Here is a 23,939-nt window from a genome sequence, read left to right as displayed (position 1 = left end):
ATTATACTGCGCAGTCAGCCCCCCATTATACTGCGCAGACAGCACCAATATACTGCGCAGACAGCCCCCCCAATATACTGCGCAGACAGCCCCCCAATATACTGGGCAGACAGCACCCCATATACTGCACAGACAGCCCCCCAATATACTGTGCATATCTGAGAGTGTTGGGAGCAGGGAGAGACTGACCTGGTAGAACTGTCAGCATGCTCGATGATCAGGTGAGCGGTAGTGAGATTTAATAAAACATTTTCGTTATGATAGAGCTCCCTGTCCGCCGCGCGTGCGCACTGGCCCGTAATTTTTGCCTACTCCAACTCTGCTGAGGCTCCCGGCGCATGCGTGATGGGCCATAAATCTAACCTGCACTGGCCGTGAAATTTTGGTACCCAACTCGCGCGTGCGCACTGGACCATAATTTTTGCCTAACCTATCTGCTAAGGCTCCCGGCGCATGCGCGTGGGCCATAAATCTAACCGACCGCCCCCACCCCCCCCCCGTCGGCGCGTTCACATTCACATTCACTTGCCGTGAAATGTTGGTACCATAGTTAGTTCTGCGCAGGCGCTAACACACCTTCTTTTCAGCCACTGAGGTGGCGAGCTCGGCGACACACCTCCTTCTGAGCCTTCCGATGCCTCTACGTCACTACCGGAAGTGACGAGTGTACCTTTGCCCTGGATTCTCACTTCCTGGTCCCAGTTACCTTGACCTTGCCATGAAAGCCTAGAGACTGAAGGATACTGCACCCCCTCCAGCTCGTGCACTGAGGTAGATAGTGGTGGTGTCCCCTGCCGGAGGATAGGCCTGGGTTAGTCCTGTGTATGGCTGCTGATGGATAATGTGTTGTAGAGTCATATTTGAAGGAGGGACCTGATGGACCCTATTAATGCAGTGGGGTGTCACTGGGTGTAAACCATAACCATACGAGAATAGAGCTGTTCCTCAGCATGGCAAGAAAATGGTGTGAGTAATCAGGCGCCATATTGTGACCCTTATCTCTTGTAATTCTCCCAGTTTGGCACAAACCAGTAATAAGCCTGCTTTACAGTCCTGGGGCACACTAATAAGTGGATGGCATCTCGGATAACTCATCACACAAGCCATACCATGTAGTTGGCACAGGTAACCCCTCACTCCTGTCCCTGGGTGTGCAGATATGAAACTATTAAAGGGGTTGTCTCATCATAGACAATGGGGGCATATTGCTAGTATATGCCCCCATTGTCTTGGGACCTGCACCTATATTAAGAGCGGAGCCCTGCAAGGTGGTGGCTAGAGGACTCCAGTCTGGCCACCCCCAAGGTGGCTCCCCATAGAAGTGAATGGGAGGGAGCATGCCGTGCATGCGCGGCCCCTGCTCCCATTCGTTTCTATGGTGCTGATGGAAATAGCTGAGGCAGTGATTGGTATATTTTCGTTGGCCCCATAGAAAATGAATAGAGGGCGACTGCGCATACACGGAGCACCCTCCTTCACTTGCAGGGCTATGTTCTTGATAGAGGTGTGGGTCCCAGCGGTCGGGCGAATGGAGCGGCGCCCAGGACTAATGAGTGCTGAGACATCGCTGGGCGCTGCCCTGTGAAGCCTAATAGTGAAAGTCTGGAGTCCCATATAAAGTAGTCAGACTTTAACACAATACAGGAGGCGGGTGCCGGCAGCAGAATTGCATTGCCGGCACCCTGCCCCTGACAGAGAGCTGCGATCAGCGTCAGTTAACCCCTCAGGTGCGGCACCTAAGGGGTTAACTGCCGCTGATCTGCCAGTACCCGCCTCCTGTATATAGGGGTAATTATCATTGGTGGTGCAGTGTGCCCCCCCTCAACCCCCCATCCCATTAAAATCATTGGTGGCACAGTGCGCCGGCCCCTCTCAACCCCCCAGTATTAAAATCATTGGTGGCAGTGGGCACAGGGTCCTCTCCCCTCCCCCTCATTGGTGGTGCAGTGGCAGCTTCTGATCGGAGCCCCAGCTGTGTAAGCCTGGGGCTCTGATCAGTTACCATGGCAGCCAGGACGCTACAGAAGCCCTGGTTGCCATGGTAACATCCCTGATGCTGTGTGCACAAAGCACAGAGCAGCAGGGACAGTGTGAAGTCCTATTCACCCTGATAGAGATCTATCAGGCTGAATAGGACAAGGGATGAAAGATCCCAGGTTCTAGCCCCTAAGGGGGGAAATAGTTATTAAATAAAAAGTGTAAAAAAAACCCCACTAAAATATGAAGTATAAATCACCCCCTTTTCCCAATTTCACATATAAAATATATAAATAATAAACATATTACATATTGCCACATCAGAAAAGTCCAAACTATTAAAAAAAATAAAAAAAAATCTAGGTGGTGAATGCCGGAACAGAAAAAAATAAATAAAAACTGCGCGATTCGCCATTTTTAAAAATGAGGAATGCACGTGGCTTTTTTGGTTTATTTTTTTCCGCGTGGTATCGAGTATCGCAATACTTTTTCATGGTATCGAAACTGAATCAACTGTTGTACTTATTTTGAGCTAAAACATTTTTTTTATTGGTTGTTATTAAAAATATGGATTTTTGTGTGTGTACAAAGCTGAGATGCTGTAGTAGCAGCCTGTGGATTTTCTGTCTTTTACTTCATTTGGGGAGCAGACAGGCTCTTTATCTCTGCTCTCAGACAGACATTAGAAGTATTCATTATAACTCAGTTCTTATCTTACTGATAAGAATGTGGTTTAAAGGGGTTGTCCAGGTTCAGAGCTAAACCCGGAAATAACCACTTCTTCCCCCACTCAGCCACTCTGACATGAGCATTTCATACTCTGATGCCCTTCCTTGCCCTGTGCTGTGTTGTGAGGGCAAGGGTTTTTTATTTATATTTTTACAATGCTAGGCGGAGGCTTCCTCCTTACAGTATTCTCAGTGGCGTAACCGACGCTGTTTGGTGGGCTTTTGCACTGCTCTAGCTGTTTTACAGGCTAGGGCAGCACTAAAGCCTAGTCATTAGTGTCAGTGATGTCATCAGGCTCACTGCTAGGAGGAAGCGTCCTACTAGCTTACCCTATGGGCAGCCCAGTATGTCACCGGATCTCCAGAAAAAGCCCTTGCCATGAGTGATTCAGCACAGGGCAAGGGAGAGCATTGGCGCATTAATTGCTCTGATGCTCATGTCACAGGGGCTGAGTGGGGGCAGAAGGGGTTATGTCCAGGTTCAGCTCTGAACCCAGGCAACCCCTTTAAACAAGTGTTTATGACCTCTTAGTAGTTTAGTGTTATGATTTTTAATTTGCATTTATTAAAAATATTATTTAGCCAAAAATGAGTCAAATGCAATCATAAACAAAAATTGCCTCTGAAGGGGTACATGGCCTTTAACTTGTAGTACATTCTTCAGTAGCTGGTACAAACTGTCCCCATATGATGAGGTATAGTGTCTTGCAATGTGGCAATTTAGGACACCTTTCTTGCTGTTGAATCTGCCTTTTACCTTCTGGCTAACAGTTTGAAGCTGACACTCGTGTATCTAGGTATCCACAGTGTAATGCAGACATTGACTTAGTCTGGCCTGAATGCAATTTAGGCGATGAGTGTCAGAACTGTAGTCCCTCATCTGCAGCATGGTCTGGCTTATGAACTGATGCACAAAATTTCAGAACATTGCATAGAAAACTGTAGGAGGATTGCTGGCATCAGTCTCCATCTGGCTTTTCTGTACTACACTGAAGGCTAAGGACATTTTAATATGAGCGAGTTTTCCATCCAGATGGGATGCGTGTACTGAACGCATAGCATCATGACTGAATCCTGACCCATTCATTTGCTTTCAGGAAACCGCAGCATATTCCTTCAGTTTTTTTTCATGCAGCTCTGGCTCCATAGAAGTGAATGGGGCTTGTGTGAAAAACAGAGGAAATCCGGATGCAATGTGGTTTTCAGTGATGGTTGCTGTGAAATGTAGATTGTTGTTCTTCACGTGTGTGAAAAACGCATGCATTCTAGATATAATCTAGGTGAAAGTAGAAAAATTAGAATATTGTGCAAAGTTCAGTAATACAACTTAAAGGGTGAAACTAACATCTGAGATAGACTCATTACATGCAAAGCGAGATATTTCAAGCCTTTATTTGTTATAATTTGGATTATTATGGCTTACACTTTATGAAACCCCAAAGTCAGAATTTTGAGGTACCGTTTGCTCATGGGGTATGGACTAATTAGCTGACTGGAGTGTGACACTTTGAGCCTAGAATAATGACCCTTTTCACAAAATTCAAATTTTAACCTGCATTAATGCAATTCCTTTTAATTTGCATTACTGAAATAAATTGACTTTTGCACGATATTCTAGTTTTTAGAGTTTCACCTGTAGTACCAAACGTTGTATATATTTGAATGAACTCTGTCCAGATATTTGTATTCTGTACTGTTTGCTAATATAGGATGTGTGCAGGTCAGTGCTTTCATCCCAGTTGTAATTTTTAAATGTGTTTTTATCCTGTGCAAACTGGAAATCAGAAATGCATAGAATATGGGTGCAATGGTGATGTTTGGGGAAATAATCAGCTTCTCCTACTTAAGCTGCAATAAAGATCTGTATAGCTGGCCAGCTCCATTATAAATAGGACTACATCATATTGGGGGAGACTACAATTCTATCACTTTTATAAGTTTACTAGGTGGAGTTGATACTTGGGTTGGAGCATCCATGGCAGATGTTTATAGGAAAAATAATGCAACATGCAGCGCTAGGATTTCCATAAAAGTAACAAACACTTCGGCTGACAGACTCAATATACAGGTCCTTCTCAGAAAATTAGCATATTGTGATAAAGTTCATTATTTTCTGTAATGTACTGATAAACATTAGACTTTCATATATTTTAGATTCATTACACACCAACTAAAGTAGTTCAAGCCTTTTATTGTTTTAATATTGATGATTTTGGCATACAGCTCATGAAAACCCAAATTTCCTATCTAAAAAAATTAGCATATTTCATCCGACCAATAAAAGAAAAGTGTTTTTAATACAAAAAAAGTCAACCTTCAAATAATTATGTTCAGTTCTGCACTCAATACTTGGTCAGGAATCCTTCTGCAGAAATGACTGCTTCAATGCGGCGTGGCATGGAGGCAATCAGCCTGTGGCACTGCTGAGGTGTTATGGAGGCCCAGGATGCTTAGCATAGCGGCCTTAAGCTCATCCAGAGTGTTGGGTCTTGCGTCTCTCAACTTTCTCTTCCCAATATCCCACAGATTCTCTATGGGGTTCAGGTCAGGAGAGTTGGCAGGCCAATTGAGCACAGTAATACCATGGTCAGTAAACCATTTACCAGTGGTTTTGGCACTGTGAGCAGGTGCCAGGTCGTGCTGAAAAATTAAATCTTCATCTCCATAAAGCTTTTCAGCAGATGGAAGCATGAAGTGCTCCAAAATCTCCTGATAGCTAGCTGCATTGACCCTGCCCTTGATAAAACACAGTGGACCAACACCAGCAGCTGACATGGCACCCCAGACCATCACTGACTGTGGGTAATTGACACTGGACTTCAGGCATTTTGGCATTTACCTCTCCCCAGTCTTCCTCCAGACTCTGGCACCTTGATTTCCGAATGACATGCAAAATTTGCTTTCAGTACTTTGGACCACTGAGCAACAGTCCAGTGCTACTTCTCTGTAGCCCAGATCAGGCGCTTCTGCCGCTGTTTCTGGTTCAAAAGTGGCTTGACCTGGAGAATGCGGCACCTGTAGCCCATTTCCTGCACACGCCTGTACACGGTGGCTCTGGATGTTTCTACTCCAGACTCAGTCCACTGCCTCCGCAGGTCCCCCAAGGTCTGGAATCGGTCCTTCTCCACAATCTTCCTCAGGGTCCGGTCACCTCTTCTCGTTGTGCAGCGTTTTCTGCCACACTTTTTCCTTCCCACAGACTTCCCACTGAGGTGCCTTGATACAGCACTCTGGGAACAGCCTATTCGTTCAGAAATTTCTTTCTATGTCTTGCTTGAGGGTGTCAAAGATGGCCTTCTGGACAGCAGTCAGGTCGGCAGTCTTACCCATGATTGCGGTTTGGAGTAATGAACCAGGCTGGGAGTTTTTAAAAGCCTCAGGAATCTTTTGCAGATGTTTAGAGTTAATTAGTTGATTCAGATGATTAGGTTAATAGCTCGTTTAGAGAACCTTTTCATGATATGCTAATTTTTTTAGATAGGAATTTTGGGTTTTCATGAGCTGTATGCCAAAATCATCAATATTAAAACAATAAAAGGCTTGAACTACTTCAGTTGGTGTGTAATGAATCTAAAATATATGAAAGTCTAATGTTTATCAGTACATTACATGAAATAATGAACTTTATCACAATATGCTAATTTTTTGAGAAGGACCTGTATAAGGTCAGCTACACATCTGCAGCAGCAATTCCAGCACAGGACAGCCTGCCAGGATTCTTTAGATCCGGCACTGCTGGATGCAACTGGAATGGCTGCCGACCCTATTATCTATAATGGGGTCAGGCGGGGATCTGGCCATATTCTGGCTATGGTTTGTGTCCGGCCAATTCCCGGCATTCTCTGCCAGAAGTGGCGACCGGATCAAAATGCTGCAGATGTGAAACTGGGCTGTCAGTGGAGTCTGTCCGACATCATTGGTGTTTGTCATTTGACTGATCTGGAACTTCATTTTTTGTTTTCTGCTCATATGATGGAACAGAAAACTGGAAATGTAAACATGACAGTGTCTCTTTAACCTGCTCAGGACCGCCGTACGCAGGATTGCGCAACGCAGGATTGCGTAGACGAGTCCCTTATACATTTTACTGGGCGCCTTGGCTTCAAACAATACATCCCAAGCAAGCGCGCCCGGTATGGGGTCAAATTGTATAAGCTCTGTGAAAGGGCCACAGGCTATACCCACAAATTTCGGATCTATGAGGGAAAAGATCAGACCCTGGAGCTGGTCGGTTGCCCTGACTACCTGGGGAGCAGTGGGAAGACAGTCTGGGACTTGGTGTCACCCTTATTCGGCAAGGGGTACCATCTTTATGTGGACAATTTTTACACAAGTGTGGCCCTCTTTAGGCATTTGTTTCTAGAACGGATTGGCGCCTGTGGCACCACGCGAACTAGTCGCGCAGGCTTCCCCCCCAACGGCTCGTTACCACCCGTCTTGCAAGGGGGCAGAGGGCTGCATTGTGTAACGAAGAACTGCTCGCGGTGAAATGGAGAGACAAGCGTGACGTTTACATGCTCTCCTCCATTCACGCAGACACGACAATCCAAATTGAGCAAGCAACCCGTGTCATTGAAAAGCCACGACTATAACCTTCACATGGGAGGGGTGGACTTCAATGACCAGATGTTGGCTCCGTATTTAGTGTCCCACAGATCCAGACGCTGGTATAAGAAGGTGTCTGTATACCTAATTCAATTGGCTCTGTATAATAGTTTTGTTCTCTACAGTAAGGCTGGGAGAACTGGATCCTTCCTCAAATTTCAGGAAGAGATCATCGCGAACCTCCTGTACCCAGGAGGTTCCGTGGCCCCATCCACCAGTGTAGTTAGCCGTCTACACAAGCGACATTTCCCCAGTGTCGTTCCTGGTACCTCAAACCGACCGCCACCCCAAAAAAAATGTCGTGTCTGTAGCAGGAGTGGAATAAGGCGTGACACCCGCTATTTCTGTCCTGACTGTCCTGACCACCCTGCCCTATGCTTTGGAGAGTGTTTCCGGAAGTACCACACACAGGTACACTTAGCATAGGGATCACATCTCACCAGGACAGGCACACAGGGCTATTAGGGCCCATTCACATACAGCTGCTGCAAACGTCTCCTTTCACCTGGGACAAAGTGCATAACGCACTTCGCCACATCTTTGGGCGATTTGCGCTTTGCACATTGACCCATGGGGAAGGGGAGGTTTGTTCTATAAAGGTAAAAAAAAAAACAGTAAGCAAAAAGGTTAATGCAGTGCTCCAGACAAAAAAAAATATCAAGGAGCCATTGGCTCCTAACCTGAAAAATTTAGGAGCCAAATGAAATTTTTATTCGCCAAATTTAAAATACATATAATATAGCTGGGATGCTTAGGAGCATGGGGTTTTGTAAGCTACAGCCCATGCAGTTTAAGGAGTTGTACACTCATTTCCATGACCTGTCAGACTAGCCAGATTCGCGTTGGTAATCCCTAGGTGCTGGGTCCTGGCTTTCGCTTCCCGGCCTCCGCTGCTTGTCTTGGGTCTCTCCATGAAAATGTTTGGCTGCAGTGGCATCAAGACAATCTCTGGCTATGGTGGAGATCTGCTCCCCTTGCATCACATGACCATTTAACATAATGCACGGGAAGCAGTGGTCAGTCATTGGCTGTAACGCCGTCAAATAGGTGGTTTTCATGAATGGACTTCAGACAAGCAACAAAGGCTGGGGAGCAAACGAGACGGGACCCCGCACTGGGCATCAGGCAAGTATGGTCACCAACAAAGGTCCTGCCAGTCTCAGAGGTCTAGAAATTAGTGTATCCAAACCCTTTAAGGAGTAATTTTTAGATTTTTCTTTAAGGGGTTTCAAACCAGTATTATTATACACAAGCTTTACTCTTTATTCTCAACCCCTCTGCTTGCCGGTCAGTGAATGAAAACCTCTTGTTTGCTGTTGTTTCTTGAGGAAAGATTGCCCATATTCTAGTGCTGCTCACTGTGTAACTGTGGCTGGACATGGACATTCAGTCTGTGAATGTCAACCTTAAAGATTTCCATTCACTGCCAGCAAGCAGAGATGTAGGAAAGCTAGGGGACCTCCTCTGGCATCTGAACTAGCCTGTGCTTAACACCTTATAGGCTGCTTCAGTGCCATTTTCCCTCTTTTTAACTCTACCACGTCTTTGGCACAGAAAGGAGCAGTTAAGGGCTCTCTGCCCATCACCCCCGTGTCAGTAAGGAGCCGTGCACGGACATCGCCGTCCTTTTCTAGAACGTGCGCAGTATAGGCCGGAACTTTTCTAGAACGTGCGCAGTATAGGCGGGAATCTCTCCTTGTCAATCTGTGTGCCTTGGGACTGCTGAGCGAACCCCTAGGCCTGGGGAGTCCCATTGTTTCATCATTCTGCCAGCAGTAACACGGACTGATGGGAAGGTTGACATCCAATTGCTATTCCCTATGTGGAAGTGAATACTGGTCTTGTGAAATAAGGGGAATAGATTATATGATTTATGATCAGAAATGGTTACTAGTCTGTGCATTGATAGGATTGCGCTGGTTTCGCACCGGAGTCTGTCTGCAGGAGCTCTGTACTGCCGGGGTCGCATAGCATTATATTGATTTATGATGCTTTGTAACCCTTACAGTTCAGGAATGTATTGGATAACACTGACCGCAATAGGTCAGTGTTATCCAGTACATTCCAGACCTCTAAGGGTTACATAGCATCATAAATCAATATAATGCTATGTGACCCCGGCAGTGCTATGCAAACCAGGACAGCGAGTGTTAAAGCAGCACAGCCGGTGCTTATACTTGTTCTTACGGATCTCTGCCTTCTCCTTGTGACCCCATAAGGACCCAGTCCTATAAAAACACACTAATAAATCTGCATACGGGTGACTCGCCTCGTGTTATCAGCCGTGGACTGTGCGGCCCTAGTTGAAATGTCTCCAGCAGCTCAGCGTCACAGCACAGACTCAACTCCAAAACTTGCCAGACTGCTGGAAGCGGGAGCACAAGCCACGCCCACCCTCTATGCCGGGTTATCTGAGGGGCGGATCTTCACCCAGCAGACGTCTGCAGCGTGTGTTTGTCTGCTGGGTGAAAGCCTTTTTTTTTTCTTAGAGGCAGAGCAGCGAGCGGAGGGTCTAGGCGCAAATGGCGACAAGACTACAAAGTCTTGTCGCCATTTAGCAGTTCTAAGTCGCATTGGCGACCATTTTGGTCGCCATCTGGAGCCCTGTAATGTTTAGTTCAAAAAGTTAAAGTTTATATGTTCTGTTCCAAAGTTAATAAAATTATTGCGTTGCGGCCAGTTTTTTTTTTTACCTTCCAGGTGGACCAACCGATCTACTAGCTGCAGCACTGATGTGCATTCTGACAGAAGCATTGCGCTGCTGTCAGATTACACGCAAGTCGGTGTATGCGGCGCTGCAAGACGAGATTTCTCCTCTGCAGTAACAGATACGTTTGCCAAGGCATACGAGCTGAGGAGGAGGCGGCGTTCCTATGCTTTGGCAAACACTTTGTATATAAAAAAAATATATAAAATCCCGGCAATGATTTATTCATCCACATCGATTGATGTGAATGGAGAAATCGGGTTTGCCAGGGCATACGAGCTAAGTGGGTATGGATGTTGGGCAGAGCTCCTATGTCCTGGCAGACGCCTTTCCCCTCCTTTTTTTTTTTTGGGCAGAGATTTTTCCATCCACATTGATCGATGCGAATGAAGAAATCTGTACCGTTCATTTTTTTCTTTTAGCCCAGAGGCTGAAAAATCTCATTACCTGTATGCTCAATATAAGGAGAATAGCAGAAACTCCTAATGCTGGCCATACATGTAATGATTGCGGAGACCCTCAAATGCCAGGGCAGTACAAACACCCCACAACTGACCCATTTTGGAAAGAAGACACCCCAAGGTATTCGCTGAGGGGCATATTGAGTCCATGAAAGATTTAAATTTTTGTCCTAAGTTAGCGGAAAGTGAGACTTTGTGAGAAAAAAATAAATAAAATCAATTTCTGCTAACTTATGCCCAAAAAATAAATTTCTATGAACTCGCCATGCCCCTCATTGAATACCTTGGGGTGTCTTCTTTCCAAAGTGGGGTCACATGTGGGGTATTTATACTGCCCTGGCTTTTTAGGGGCCCTAAAGCGTGAGAAGATCCAAATGTCTAAAAATGCCCTCCTAAAAGGAATGTGGGCCCCTTTGCGCATCTAGGCTGCAAAAACGTGTCACACATGTGGTATCGCCGTACTCAGGAGAAGCTGGGGAATGTGTTTTGGGGTGTCATTTTACATACAGGGAGTGCAGAATTATTAGGCAAGTTGTATTTTTGAGGATTAATTTTATTATTGAACAACAACCATGTTCTCAATGAACCCAAAAAACTCATTAATATGAAAGCTGAATATTTTTGGAAGTAGTTTTTAGTTTGTTTTTAGTTTTAGCTATTTTAGGGGGATATCTGTGTGTGCAGGTGACTATTACTGTGCATAATTATTAGGCAACTTAACAAAAACAAATATATACCCATTTCAATTATTTATTTTCACCAGTGAAACCAATATAACATCTCAACATTCACAAATATACATTTCTGACATACAAAAACAAATCAGTGACCAATATAGCCACCTTTCTTTGCAAGGACACTCAAAAGCCTGCCATCCATGGATTCTGTCAGTGTTTTGATCTGTTCACCATCAACATTGCGTGCAGCAGCAACCACAGCCTCTCAGACACTGTTCATAGAGGTGTACTGTTTTCCCTCCTTGTAAATCTCACATTTGATGATGGACCACAGGTTCTCAATGGGGTTCAGATCAGGTGAACAAGGAGGCCATGTCATTAGATTTTCTTCGTTTATACCCTTTCTTGCCAGCCACGCTGTGGAGTACTTGGACGCGTGTGATGGAGCATTGTCCTGCATGAAAATCATGTTTTTCTTGAAGGATGCAGACTTCTTCCTGTACCACTGCTTGAAGAAGGTGTCTTCCAGAAACTGGCAGTAGGACTGGGAGTTGAGCTTGACTCCATCCTCAACCCGAAAAGGCCCCACAAGCTCATCTTTGATGATACCAGCCCAAACCAGTACTCCACCTCCACCTTGCTGGCGTCTGAGTCAGACTGGAGCTCTCTGCCCTTTACCAATCCAGCCACGGGCCCATCCATCTGGCCCATCAAGACTCACTCTCATTTCATCAGTCCATAAAACCTTTGAAAAATCAGTCTTGAGATATTTCTTGGCCCAGTCTTGACGTTTCAGCTTGTGTGTCTTGTTCAGTGGTGGTCGTCTTTCAGCCTTTCTTACCTTGGCCATGTCTCTGAGTATTGCACACCTTGTGCTTTTGGGCACTCCAGTGATGTTGCAGCTCTGAAATATGGCCAAACTGGTGGCAAGTGGCATCTTGGCAGCTGCACGCTTGACTTTTCTCAGTTCATGGGCAGTTATTTTGCGCCTTGGTTTTTCCACACGCTTCTTGCGACCCTGTTGACTATTTTGAATGAAACGCTTGATTGTTCGATGATCACGCTTCAGAAGCTTTGCAATTTTAAGAGTGCTGCATCCCTCTGCAAGATACCTCACTATTTTTGACTTTTCTGAGCCTGTCAAGTCCTTCTTTTGACCCATTTTGCCAAAGGAAAGGAAGTTGCCTAATAATTATGCACACCTGATATAGGGTGTTGATGTCATTAGACCACACCCCTTCTCATTACAGAGATGCACATCACCTAATATGCTTAATTGGTAGTAGGCTTTCGAGCCTATACAGCTTGGAGTAAGACAACATGCATAAAGAGGATGATGTGGTCAAAATACTCATTTGCCTAATAATTCTGCACTCCCTGTATACCCATGCTGGGTGAGATAAATATCTTGGTCAAATGCCAACTTTGTATAAAAAAAATGGGAAAAGTTGTCTTTTGCCAAGATATTTCTCTCACCCAGCATGGGTATATGTAAAATGACACCCCAAAACACATTCCCCAACTTCTCCTGAGTACGGCGATACCAGATGTGTGACACTTTTTTGCAGCCAAGATGGGCAAAGGGGCACATATTCCAAAGTGCACCTTTCGGATTTCGCCATTTCGGCCATTTTTTTTACACATTTTGATTGTACTCACAATCTAGAATTTTTTATTTTTTGTCACAAGTTAGTGGAATATGAGACTTTGTAAGGAAAAAATAAATAAATAAATAAATCATCATTTTCCGCTAACTTGTGACAAAAAATTTAAAATTCTAGGAACTTGCCATGCCCCTCACGGAATACCTTGGGGTGTCTTCTTTCCAAAATGGGGTCACTTGTGGGGTAGTTATACTGCCCTGGCAATTTAGAGGGCCCAAATGTGTGAGAAGAACTTTGCAATCAAAATGTGTAAAAAATGGCCTGCGAAATCCGAAAGGTGCACTTTTGAATATGTGCCCCTTTACCCACCTTGGCTGCAAAAAAGTGTCACACATCTGGTATCGCCGTACTCAGGAGAAGTTGGGGAATGTGTTTTGGGGTCTCATTTTACATATACCCATGCTGGGTGAGAAAAATATCTTGGTCAAATGCCAACTTTGTATAAAAAAAATGGGAAAAGTTGTCTTTTGCCAAGATATTTCTCTCAGCCAGCATGGTTATATGTAAAATGACACCCCAAAACACAATACTCAACTTCACCTGAGTACGGGGATACCACATGTGTGACACTTTTTTGCAGCCTAGGTGGGCAAAGGGACCCACATTCCAAAGAGCACCTTTCGGATTTCACAGGACATTTTTTACAGATTTTGATTGCAAACTACTTCTCACACATATGGGCCCCTAAATTGCCAGGGCAGTATAACTACGCCACAAGTGACCCCATTTTGGAAAGAAGACACCCCAAGGTATTCCGTGAGGGGCATGGCGAGTTCCTAGAATTTTTAATTTTTTGTCGCAAGTTAGTGGAATATGAGACTTTGTAAGAAAAAAAAAGAAAACATCATCATTTTCCGCTAACTTGTGACAAAAAATAAAAACTTCTATGAACTCACTATGCCCATCAGCGAATACCTTAGGGTGTCTTCTTTCCGAAATGGGGTCATTTGTGGGGTTTCTCTACTGTTTGGGCATTGTAGAACCTCAGGAAACATGACAGGTGCTCAGAAAGCCAGAGCTGCTTCAAAAAAACGGAAATTCACATTTTTGTACCATAGTGTGTAAACGCTATAACTTTTACCCAAACCATTTTTTTTTTATCAAAGACACGTAGAACAATAAATTTAGCGAAAAATGTATATATGGATGTCGTTTTTTTTGCAAAATTTTACAGCTGAAAGTGAAAAATGTCATTTTTTTGCAAAAAAAATGTTACATTTTGATTAATAACAAAAAAAGTAAAAATGTCAGCAGCAATGAAATACCACCAAATGAAAGCTCTATTAGTGAGAAGAAAAGGAGGTAAAATTTATTTGGGTGGTAAGTTGCATGACTGAGCGATAAACGGTGAAAGTAGTGTAGTGCAGAAGTGTAAAAAGTGGCCTGGTCATTAAGGGGGTTTTAGCTAGCGGGGTTGAAGTGGTTAAAGGTGTATTATCATCACGCTGTTTCATACTTACCTGCTCCCGCCGCGCCTTCCACTTCCTGGTTTCGGCATGGGGCGGGCTCTTCTTGATTGATGTCTTCACCTGGATGGGCCGCGTGCTGTACTGAACGCGTACGCTGAGGCCGCGCATGCGCCCTGGTGACTTCTTCCTGGCAAGTATACGATACTGGCCAGGAAGAAATCACCACAGCGCATGCGCGGCCTCGGCGTGCGCGTTCAGTACAGCGCTCGGCCGGGAGAAGAGAAGAAGTTGCATGCGCGGCCACCGCAATTCCTGAGGAGAGCGGCGGCTGTAACCAGGGGAGATGGAAGACAACAGTTAGGCAAGTATAGGTTTATTTTCTTCTAAGGGGTGGGAACTTGTTAATTAAATATATTTAGAAGAATGATCACTGTTAAATCATTAACAGATTTAACAGTGATCATTAAGATGAGTATATCCCTTTAACATACTGTAGCAGTTAGTTTTATTGTACAGCCTGAGACCTAGAACATTTTGCTTTTTATGGACATATGCTTTAACATGTTATGTTTCCATTGTTTACAGACTTGCAATGGTCGTCCTGTCTAAAGAACATGGCTACGTGCTCCTGACTGGTGCAGCCAGCTTTGTAATGGTTGCACACCTTGCAATAAGTGTGTCCAAAGCCCGCAAGAAGTATAAAGTAGAGGTAGGAGCACGCTTTAGATCATGGAATATTGTTCATTTAGGTTACACATGCTTTGTATTTAGACAGAGTTCAATGTCATCTGTATTTGTGAGATTTTGTGAACATTAGTAATGACTTCCTCTCTTATTTGGCGAATATTTGCAATAATTATAGCTGCTTGTTGTAACATACACTAAAAGCACCATCTAATGGTCACAATTGCTAAGGACAAAAAACCCTTTAATTCTTGTCACAACTTGCAGCTCCATAGCCATCCAATTTCCATCCTACTAGCGCACTAACCACACTTGAGGCATGTTTGCTAGGAGAAGAAACGCCCCTCATGCTGCTTGCTAGATTGGTGGTGGCAGCAACAACATTAATGTTTCTCTCAGCTCTGCTTGTGAATAACTGCTACTGAGTGCTCCCCCTAAGATATGCAGTCATGATCATGTAAGTAATATGGGCTGCTGGTGGCACTATTCATTTGGTCTGAGTTTTTCTGTCTGGGCGTTATGTGGAACCAGCTGAGAGATTTCCCTCGGGACAATATTTAACACTGTATGATGAGCATTAATTGGGGGGATACCTCCAGATTTCATGGAATGAATGATGACTAAGGTGGTGTCATATACTGCTGGAGAGACAGATTGTGAGCCCCATTGGGGACAGCATTATGCTAATGTCTGTAAAGCGCTGCAGAATGTTAGCGCTATAGAAGTGCGTAAAATAAATAAATGATTATACACACTGGTCCTAATTTCCCTAACGCCTCCACACTGGCACTGCTAGGAGGATGATCCCACTTCCCGAGGACAGGAAACGGTGGAAGGCCCAATAAAGACATTTCTTCCTACCTGCTTCAGTTGTTTCCTATCCCTCAGGATGCGTGGAAGCCTCTGCCAGTGCTCTTGTTTAATCTTTGCTCAGCCTGGACCATTCTCCTTCTTGGGAGTGCTGAATAGTGGACAGATGCTTCAGGTGGAGTGTGGGCCCTCCTTCTCTGTTTCTTGGAGTAAGTCCTGCTTAAGACATCCCGGGCTGTGTGCCGTGCGGGCACGGGGGAATCGGACCGCTTACGCCCCAGCAGATGGGAATCCTCTGGGTAGGAGGATTCCCAAGACGCGCTGGATGAGGCACATCCGGTAGCGAGCTGACATCATGTGGGGACATGTATCGACTGGCCAGATGAAGTGCACTGATGTGCCCGGATGTGCAGGCAAAGCCAGAAAAATGCTAAGCTGCAGAGCATTTAAAATGGATGCTGCAATTACAGGACGGCGTAGTCTTTCTCTACTGACACTGGAGATGTTCTGCAGATACCTCAAAAGCTCTTAGCCCAGTAAGAGACCTCCTCTGTCTGTATTCTGGGTTTGGTGGGATTTATATTCCCTTTGGTCCCAGTAATTCACAACTTGTTTGGTTTAGGCCTGTGATTTAATGAGTTTCTAATCTTATGTGTATGTACACTCTAGGCTAGAGACATTGTCCCTACAAAGGCCACAGGCACTCGCTTTCCCCTCACCCATGACTGCACCCCATGCGACCAGGAACCTCCCATCCGGGTCAGCAAACCTGAGAAAATAAAAGGTTCACACCCCCACCAAGCATCAGTTCAGGTTTCCTGTCCTCCGGATAGAAAGTTCCTGGGAAGTTCTGAAGATGGTTCTCACCTGCAGCTGGGGGGAGGCCCAGGTTCTGATCCGATGGGAGGCCTTCCCCAGGCGGCTGAAAGCTCTCCGGAGCTGCTGCCTAAAGTCTGCCTTCCCCTGCATTCCGGCGCCGATCCCGAGGGAGCCGCTGTGGCCGTGTTCAAGCGTCTTCCCTCATGCTGTATGGCGTTTCGCCCGGTTTCCTGTTGGCGTCGGGGAGGCGTCTGCGCATGCGCGCGCCTCCGGCGAGGCTTAACCTGGAAGTGGGGGGAAAAAGCACTGGAATAGCCTAGGTGCGTCTTTTAAAATATAAATGGGGCTGCAGGGGAATCCAGCCAGCTGATGTAGCACACAGTGCTGTGCTGAAGAGGTTCCTTTCCTTCAAGATGACTGAGCCAGCGGATGGGCACGCCAAACCACTGGAACCCTCAAGGTCCGGTACCGATCCTGAGGAGTGGGGACAAAGATCATTGGTGAGGTTGATCTTTTTATTAATGGGGTGTTTTGACTTGTTTTACGTTGCATAGACCCCCAAAAAAGCGGCTTAAAAAACAAAGCATAAGGAGTGTGCGGGACGCAGAGTGGCCCTAGCATCTTCTTATTCTAAGCCATTATGCACACCGTGTATCGATAAACTGCTGGCGGAGGAGTCTCAGAGCCTCTCCAAAAACATGAGGTCCTTAATACGATCCGAGCTCAAGGCCTTCTTAAAATCATTTAATAAGGGCCGCCATAGGTCACCAGACAAGTCCCCGGATGTTAGGGATTCTGACATAGACCTCTCGGACGTGGAAGAAAGGGAAGCGGGTCAGTTATTTTCTAACGACGCTACATCGTCAGAAGATGAGGAAGCAGGAAGTTGCCTATTTTCACCTGAGGACACCCAAAACCTACTTAAAGCTGTCAGAGCGACAATGCAACTTGAGGATGTTAAACAGCCTAAGTCAACAGCTGATCTAGATTTTCAGGGATTAGGTCCCAGGAAGCATAGGGTCTTCACCATTCATGAAAACCTCCAAGCGTTAATTAAAAAAGAATGGAAGAATCCTGACAGGAAGTTTTTTTTATCCCAAATCCAGTTAAAAGGAAATATCCCTTTGATGAGAAAGTAGCAGCTATTTGGGACAAGGCCCCTACAGTAGACACCCCGGTAGCAAAGATTGCCAAGAAATCAGCTTTGTCGTTCGATGATTTGGGTAGCCTGTCAGACCCATTAGACAAAAAAGCAGATATTTATTTTAAAAAGGGGTGGGAATCGACCTCTGCTTGCCTGGGACCAGCAGTCGCAGCCTCCTGGGTTTCAAGATCACTGCATATCTGGTTAGAACGGTTAGAACAGTTAGAACAGCATCTCAGTGAAAGAAAGCCAAGAGAGGAAGTTTTGGCTTCCATTCCTACCTTTTTTTTAAAGCCGCTGACTTTCTAGCAGGTGCCTCCACGGATATGATTAGGTTTTCGGCCAGATAATCCACTATGTCAAATGCGGCTAGAAGAGCTATCTGGCTGAAATCCTGGAAAGCGGATCAGGGCTCGAAGGCCAGACTCTGCTCCATACCTTGTGAAGGTGACAGACTTTTTGGATCCTCTCTTAATGACATACTTGAAAAAGCCTCAGATAAAAAGGGCTTCCTGGTTCCTCAACGCCCCCCCCCCCTTTTTCATAAATACCAGAATAAAAAAGAGGGGTAGACAGTACGACAGGAGGGAAAAGGATAGATTTCCTAAGAAATCCGGAGGTTTCCTTTTTAAGCCCCAGGACCCAAGACCTAAGGATAAGCAATGATGGAATTTCTGACCCTTCCCCGGGATTCATTTGTTCAAACAGACTTTTTTTTGTTGTTGTGAAAACGCATATTACAATGTGCCAATTCATGCGTCCTGCCCAATTTTTTTTAAGAACGGCGGTCTGGGTACAGTGAGAGTGTCTACACCTGCAGTACAAAGCCCTACCCTTTTGGGGTTTCGCAAGCCCCCAGAATCTTTACGAAAGTGATTTGCGGAGGTGGCCTCCTTTCTAAGATTGTCAGGGGTTCGGTTGCTAACATATCTAGACTATTTCCTGTTTATTTCCCAAACAAAAGAAAAGTTAAACCAAAACATCAGTGTTTCCTGCTCCCTGTTAAAAAACCTGGGCTGGAAAATAAATTGGAAAAAGTCTTGCCTGTCACCATCTCAGACATGTGTGTTTTTTAGGCATCCTATTACATTCCCGGGTAGAAAAAAACGTTCCTTCCATCTACCAAAATAATCTCCATCAGGGAACATGTTTGGGATCTCTTCAGGTCTTACCTCTGCTCTTTCAGAAAGGCGATGGCAGTACTGGGCCACTTGACTTCAACAAATCCGGCGGTCCCATATGCGCAGGCCCATACGAGGAAACTACAGTCCTGCATCAATGGGATGGTTGCAAACAGTCACTAGATCGGACTTTCCATTTATCCTCGGAAGCAAGGATGTCTCTCCTTTGGACGGTGCCAGAGAATCTTTCAGCAGGGGTACCCTGGTCTTTTCAGGATCGGATACTAATAACCACGGATGCCAGCCCAAGGGGGTGGGGGGCTCACTCCGAGAACAAAGGCTGGCAAGGGAGGTGGGATTTGAGCACCAGGAAAGCCACCTCAAACTCCAAGGCGCTAAAGGCGGTGGAAATGGCATTAAAATCAATAGTTACGGGCATATCCCACAAAAGATAATTCTATACTTGGACAACTCAACAACAGTCGCATACGTAAACCATCAAGGTGGAACGAGGGTACCCTCTCTGGCAAAACTTTGTCAGCAGATTTTTCAGCTGGCAGAACAGAAACGTCTGTCCCTGTCGGCAGCCCACATAAAAGGGAAGGAGAACACAGTGGCCGATTTTTCTGAGCCGCGTCCAGCTAAGACAGGGAGATTGGTGTCTAAACCCAGAGGTATTCTCCCAGTTAGCTAAAAAAAATTGGCCTCCCCACAGTAGCCATATTTGCCTCCAGGAAGAACAAAAAAAGTAGAGAGATTCTTCTCCCTGAATCGTTTGGACAATCCAACAGCCTTAGACTGATTGGCACAGGATTGGTCCCCGGATTCTGCCTCAAAAATCTTGCACCTGGCAGTGTGGAGGCTGGGCCTTTCCCAGTCTGTAGTTACCACCATTTTGGGAAGTAGGAACTCTACTACGGCTATGAAATACAATATGATCTGGGAAGTCTTCTCCTCTTTCTTAGAGACCAGTCCTGACCCTTTCTCTCCTCCAAATGTTCCAAGAGTCCTAGACTTTCTACAAGCTGGTCTGTACAAGGGGCTTAAGGCTTCCACCCTGAGAGTTCAGGTGGCGGCTTTGAGTTACTTTTTCGATGTTCAATTGGCCATTCATCCTTGGGTAAAAAGGTTTCTTTCAGCGGCCTCCAGGATCCACCCTTCAATAAGACCTTTGTCCCCTCCTTGGGACTTAAACACGGTCTTGACGGCCCTGTCACAGAAACCTTTTGAACCCCTGTCAGAGATTCCCATAGACATGCTCTCCTTTAAAATGTCCTTTTTACTGGCCATTACATCGGCTAGAAGGATTTCAGAGATACAAGCCTTCTCGGCTTTTCCACGGTATACCCAGATCTTAGATGACAAGGTTATCATCAGGCCATCAGCCAAAAGTGGTTACGGACTTCCACAGAAGTCAGGATGTGATCCTTCCATCCTTTTGCACAAATCCTTCCAATGATTTAGAAAGGGAGTATCGTCATTGTCTGGACGTTTAAAAAATGTCTGTTAGCTTATTTGGAGTCTACTTCGGCCTGGATGTTAGAAGAAAACCTTCTTATTCAGTTTTGGGGTAAAAATAAGGGGCGAAAAGTGTCCACGGCAGTCATTGCCAGATGGGTCAAAAAGGCCATTTTCAATGCCTACCTAGCACAGGGTCGCTCTCCCCCTTCAGGGTTTGGAGCTCACTCCACCCGAGCGGTGGCTATGTCCTGGGCCGAGAAGGCGGATGGCTCTCCGGCTCAAATTTTGTAGAGCAGCAACGTGGAGTTCCCCACATACTTTCTTAAAGCATTACAGGCTTCAACTTCACGCGGATACCGCCTTTGGTAGGAAGGTGCTCCAGGCGGTGGTCCCATCCTAATTTCCTCATTAATAGTCTATCTCGCATGGGGTGCTGTCATGGGTGAGGGGAAAACAACATTGCTTACTGGTAATTGGTTGCTATATCTATATATCTCTATCTGTATTGGATCTTTCTCTTTCTCTCTTTCTCTTTTTTCTCTCCGGTAAGCAATGTTGTTTTCTTGACTATATGAAGAGCCTTTTATTCAAAGCATAATGGCATCATCAGTGACTAGTTTCGGCTGAAGCCTGAGCCTTTTTCAAACTACAATACTCTATTAGTGAGCATAACTTAAACACATACACTCTGCCCTGTGATGTCATCATGTAACCATCACAACCAATAAACATATAAGGTGTCAGAGTGAAAGCAGCAGACATGGCAATGTAGTAAACCATAGGAAAACTATCCAGCAAATTGTACCAAAGTCATTAAAGTCCATAGTGTTGTCTTCAACATTGTGAAATTTGAAATTAAGGGAGATCAAATAAAAGTTTATTGCAAGAAGCGGTTTAGTTCATATTCTCGGGCCCATAGGCTCCAGAGGCTGCCTAATGTTTTTTTTTAGTAGCTGTATGTGGTTTCTACCTCTACGTGGTTGGGGGGCCATGGTCGATAATCTGGAATCATAATTGTACCTTCTATACTTATCTGTTTTTCTGGGTGCGTGTAAACAGACTTCAAGATCTACCTATAATGTTTACATCCGCCTATGGCAATGACCAGGCACAGGAGATTGTGTCCAAAGTGACAGCCGCTGCTGAATTTTTGAAGATCCCGCCAAGCAAATACTGCAGCAGAGACTGGGAGAAGGAATGCAAGCGTCTGTTTTCCCTTAGGCTACACGCTGCCACACTTGTGGAATACCACGTACATTGATTTATTTTATGCACTTATAGCGCTACTATATTACACAGCACTTTACAGACATTAGCATCCAGCTGTCCCAATGGGGCTCACAATCTAAGGTCCCTATCAGTATGTCTTTGGAGTGTGGGAGGAAACTGGAATACCTGGAGGAAACCCACACAAACACAGGGAGAACATACAAACTCCATGCAGATGTTGTCCTTTGTCAGATTCAAACCTAGGACCCCAGCGCTGCTAGGCACCAATGCTAACCACTGAGCCACTGTGATGCACATAGAAGATCCCACGTGACTTAAGGGTCAATCTGAGACTGATGGATTTGATTGTACTCTCAATCGATCATTTGTCTGTGGCCATACAAGAAACCAAGGACAAAATACACAGTATTGAAGAACTAAGGGATTCTCTGAAACCTGAGTATCTATAAGCCTTGAGGACTGCCTCATAGAACTGGAGGAATGTCCCTGTGTTGCCAGCACTCCGGGACAGCAGAAAAGAGTTGTACAAGGCAACCTGTACCAAGTAGCCCACAACTTTTTTGTACCATGCCCGGGTTTTGCGCATAGTGTTATATGGCTTGAGGACTTGATCAGAGAGATCAACTCCTCCCATATACCGATTGTAGTCGACAATGCAATCTGGCTTGAGGACCGTTGCTGCGGTACCTCGCACAGAGACGGGGGTGATGCCGTTACCATGAATTGTGGACAGTACAAGGAAATCCCTCCTGTCCTTATATCTGACCAGCAACAGTTTTCCACTGGTAAGGGCACAGGTCTCACCCCTGGGGATAGTTACCTGGAGGGGGTAGGTAGGGAGGCCGCGTTGACTTTTTTCTGCACCGTCCCACAAGCGGATGTGGATCTGGTGGCGAGGGACTGGAACAAGGGGATACTAGTATAAAAGTTATCCACATACAGGTGGTAACCCTTATCTAGCAGTGGGTGCAGAAGGTCCCACACAAAATTCCCGTTAACACCCAGAGTGGGGGGACATTCTGGGGGTTAAATACGGGAATCTTGCCCCTCGTACACACAAAACTCGTAAGTGTACCCTGAGGTACACTAACAAAGTTTGTACAGCTTCACGTCATACCTCGCCCGCTTAGAGGGAACGTACTGGCGGAAAATGAGTCTCCTCTTGAAAGCAGAGAGACTCATCAACTGCGACCTCCCTTCCAGGTACATAGGCCTGTACAAATTTGGCCCCAAAGTGATCGATGACCGGCCTGATTTTGTACAGGCGGTCATAGGCAGGATCACCTTGTGGCGACGGGGGACGGACATGCTGCATTAGGCCTCATGCACACGACAGTATTTTTTCACGGTCCGCAAAAACGGGGTCCGTAGGTCCGTGATCCGTGACCGTTTTTTCGTCCGTGGGTCTTCCTTGATTTTTGGAGGATCCACGGACGTGAAAAAAGTAATTTTGGTGTCCGCCTGGCCGTGCGGAGCCAAACGGATCCGTCCTGAATTACAATGCAAGTCAATGGGGACGGATCCGTTTGACGTTGACACAATATGGTGCAATTGCAAACGGATCCGTCCCCATTGACTTTTAATGTAAAGTCAGGAGTCCATTTATACCATCGGATCGGAGTTTTCTCCAATCCGATGGTATATTTTAACTTGAAGCGTCCCCATCACCATGGGAACGCCTCTATGTTAGAATATACTGTCGGATATGAGTTACATCGTGAAACTCAGATCTGACAGTATATTCTAACACAGAGGCGTTCCCATGGTGATGGGGACGCTTCAGGTTAGAATATACTAAAAAACTGTGTACATGACTGCCCCCTGCTGCCTGGCAGCAGGGGGCAGACCCCCCCCCCACCTTTATTTTTAACTCATTGGTGGCCAGTGCGGCCGCCCCCCCCCCCTCCCCCCTGTAGTTAACTCATTGGTGGCCAGTGGGCCCCCCTCCCTCCCCTGTAGTTAACTCGTTGGTAGCCAGTGGTCCCCCCCCCCCTCCCTCCCCTGTAGTTAACTCGTTTGTAGCCAGCCCCCCTCCCTCCCCTGTAGTTAACTCATTGGTGGCCAGTGGGCCCTCTCCCCTCCCTCCCCCTCCTAATTAAAATCCCCCCCCCCCTATCATTGGTGGCAGTGGAGAGTACCGATCGGAGTCCCAGTTTAATCGCTGGGGCTCCGACCGGTAACCATGGCAACCGGGACGCTACTGCAGTCCCGGTTGCCATGGTTACTTAGCAATTTGTAGAAGCATCATACTTACCTGCTGGCTGCTGCGATGTCTGTGTCCGGCCGGGAGCTCCACTGCAGTAGCGTCCCGGTTGCCATGGTTACCGATCGGAGCCCCAGCGATTAAACTGGGACTCCGATCGGTACTCTCCACTGCCACCAATGATAGGGGGGGAGATTTTAATTAGGAGGGGGAGGGAGGGGAGAGAGGGGAGAGGGCCC

At 45.9% G+C, this 23,939-nt stretch overlaps 1 protein-coding gene across 3 annotated transcripts in view; it reads left to right on the top strand.

The window, feature by feature from the left end:
- The first annotated feature begins 612 nt into the window (after positions 1–612).
- MGST3 (microsomal glutathione S-transferase 3) overlaps positions 613–23,939 on the top strand; it is a 129,438-nt gene continuing 106,111 nt past the window's right edge. For 2 of the 3 annotated variants that reach the window (XM_044301998.1, XM_044301996.1), the window contains exons 1-2: positions 654–811; positions 14,814–14,937. In XM_044301998.1, the coding sequence (XP_044157933.1) occupies positions 14,821–14,937 (117 nt within the window). In that variant the 5' untranslated portion in view covers positions 654–811; positions 14,814–14,820. Of the gene's footprint in view, positions 812–14,813; positions 14,938–23,939 lie in introns of all 3 variants that reach the window. The other variant, XM_044301997.1, reaches the window with a different exon arrangement.

This window comes from Bufo gargarizans, chromosome 7 (genome assembly GCF_014858855.1).
Source record: "Bufo gargarizans isolate SCDJY-AF-19 chromosome 7, ASM1485885v1, whole genome shotgun sequence".
Lineage (NCBI taxonomy): Eukaryota > Metazoa > Chordata > Amphibia > Anura > Bufonidae > Bufo > Bufo gargarizans.
This window is presented reverse-complemented; position numbering and strand designations above follow the sequence as displayed.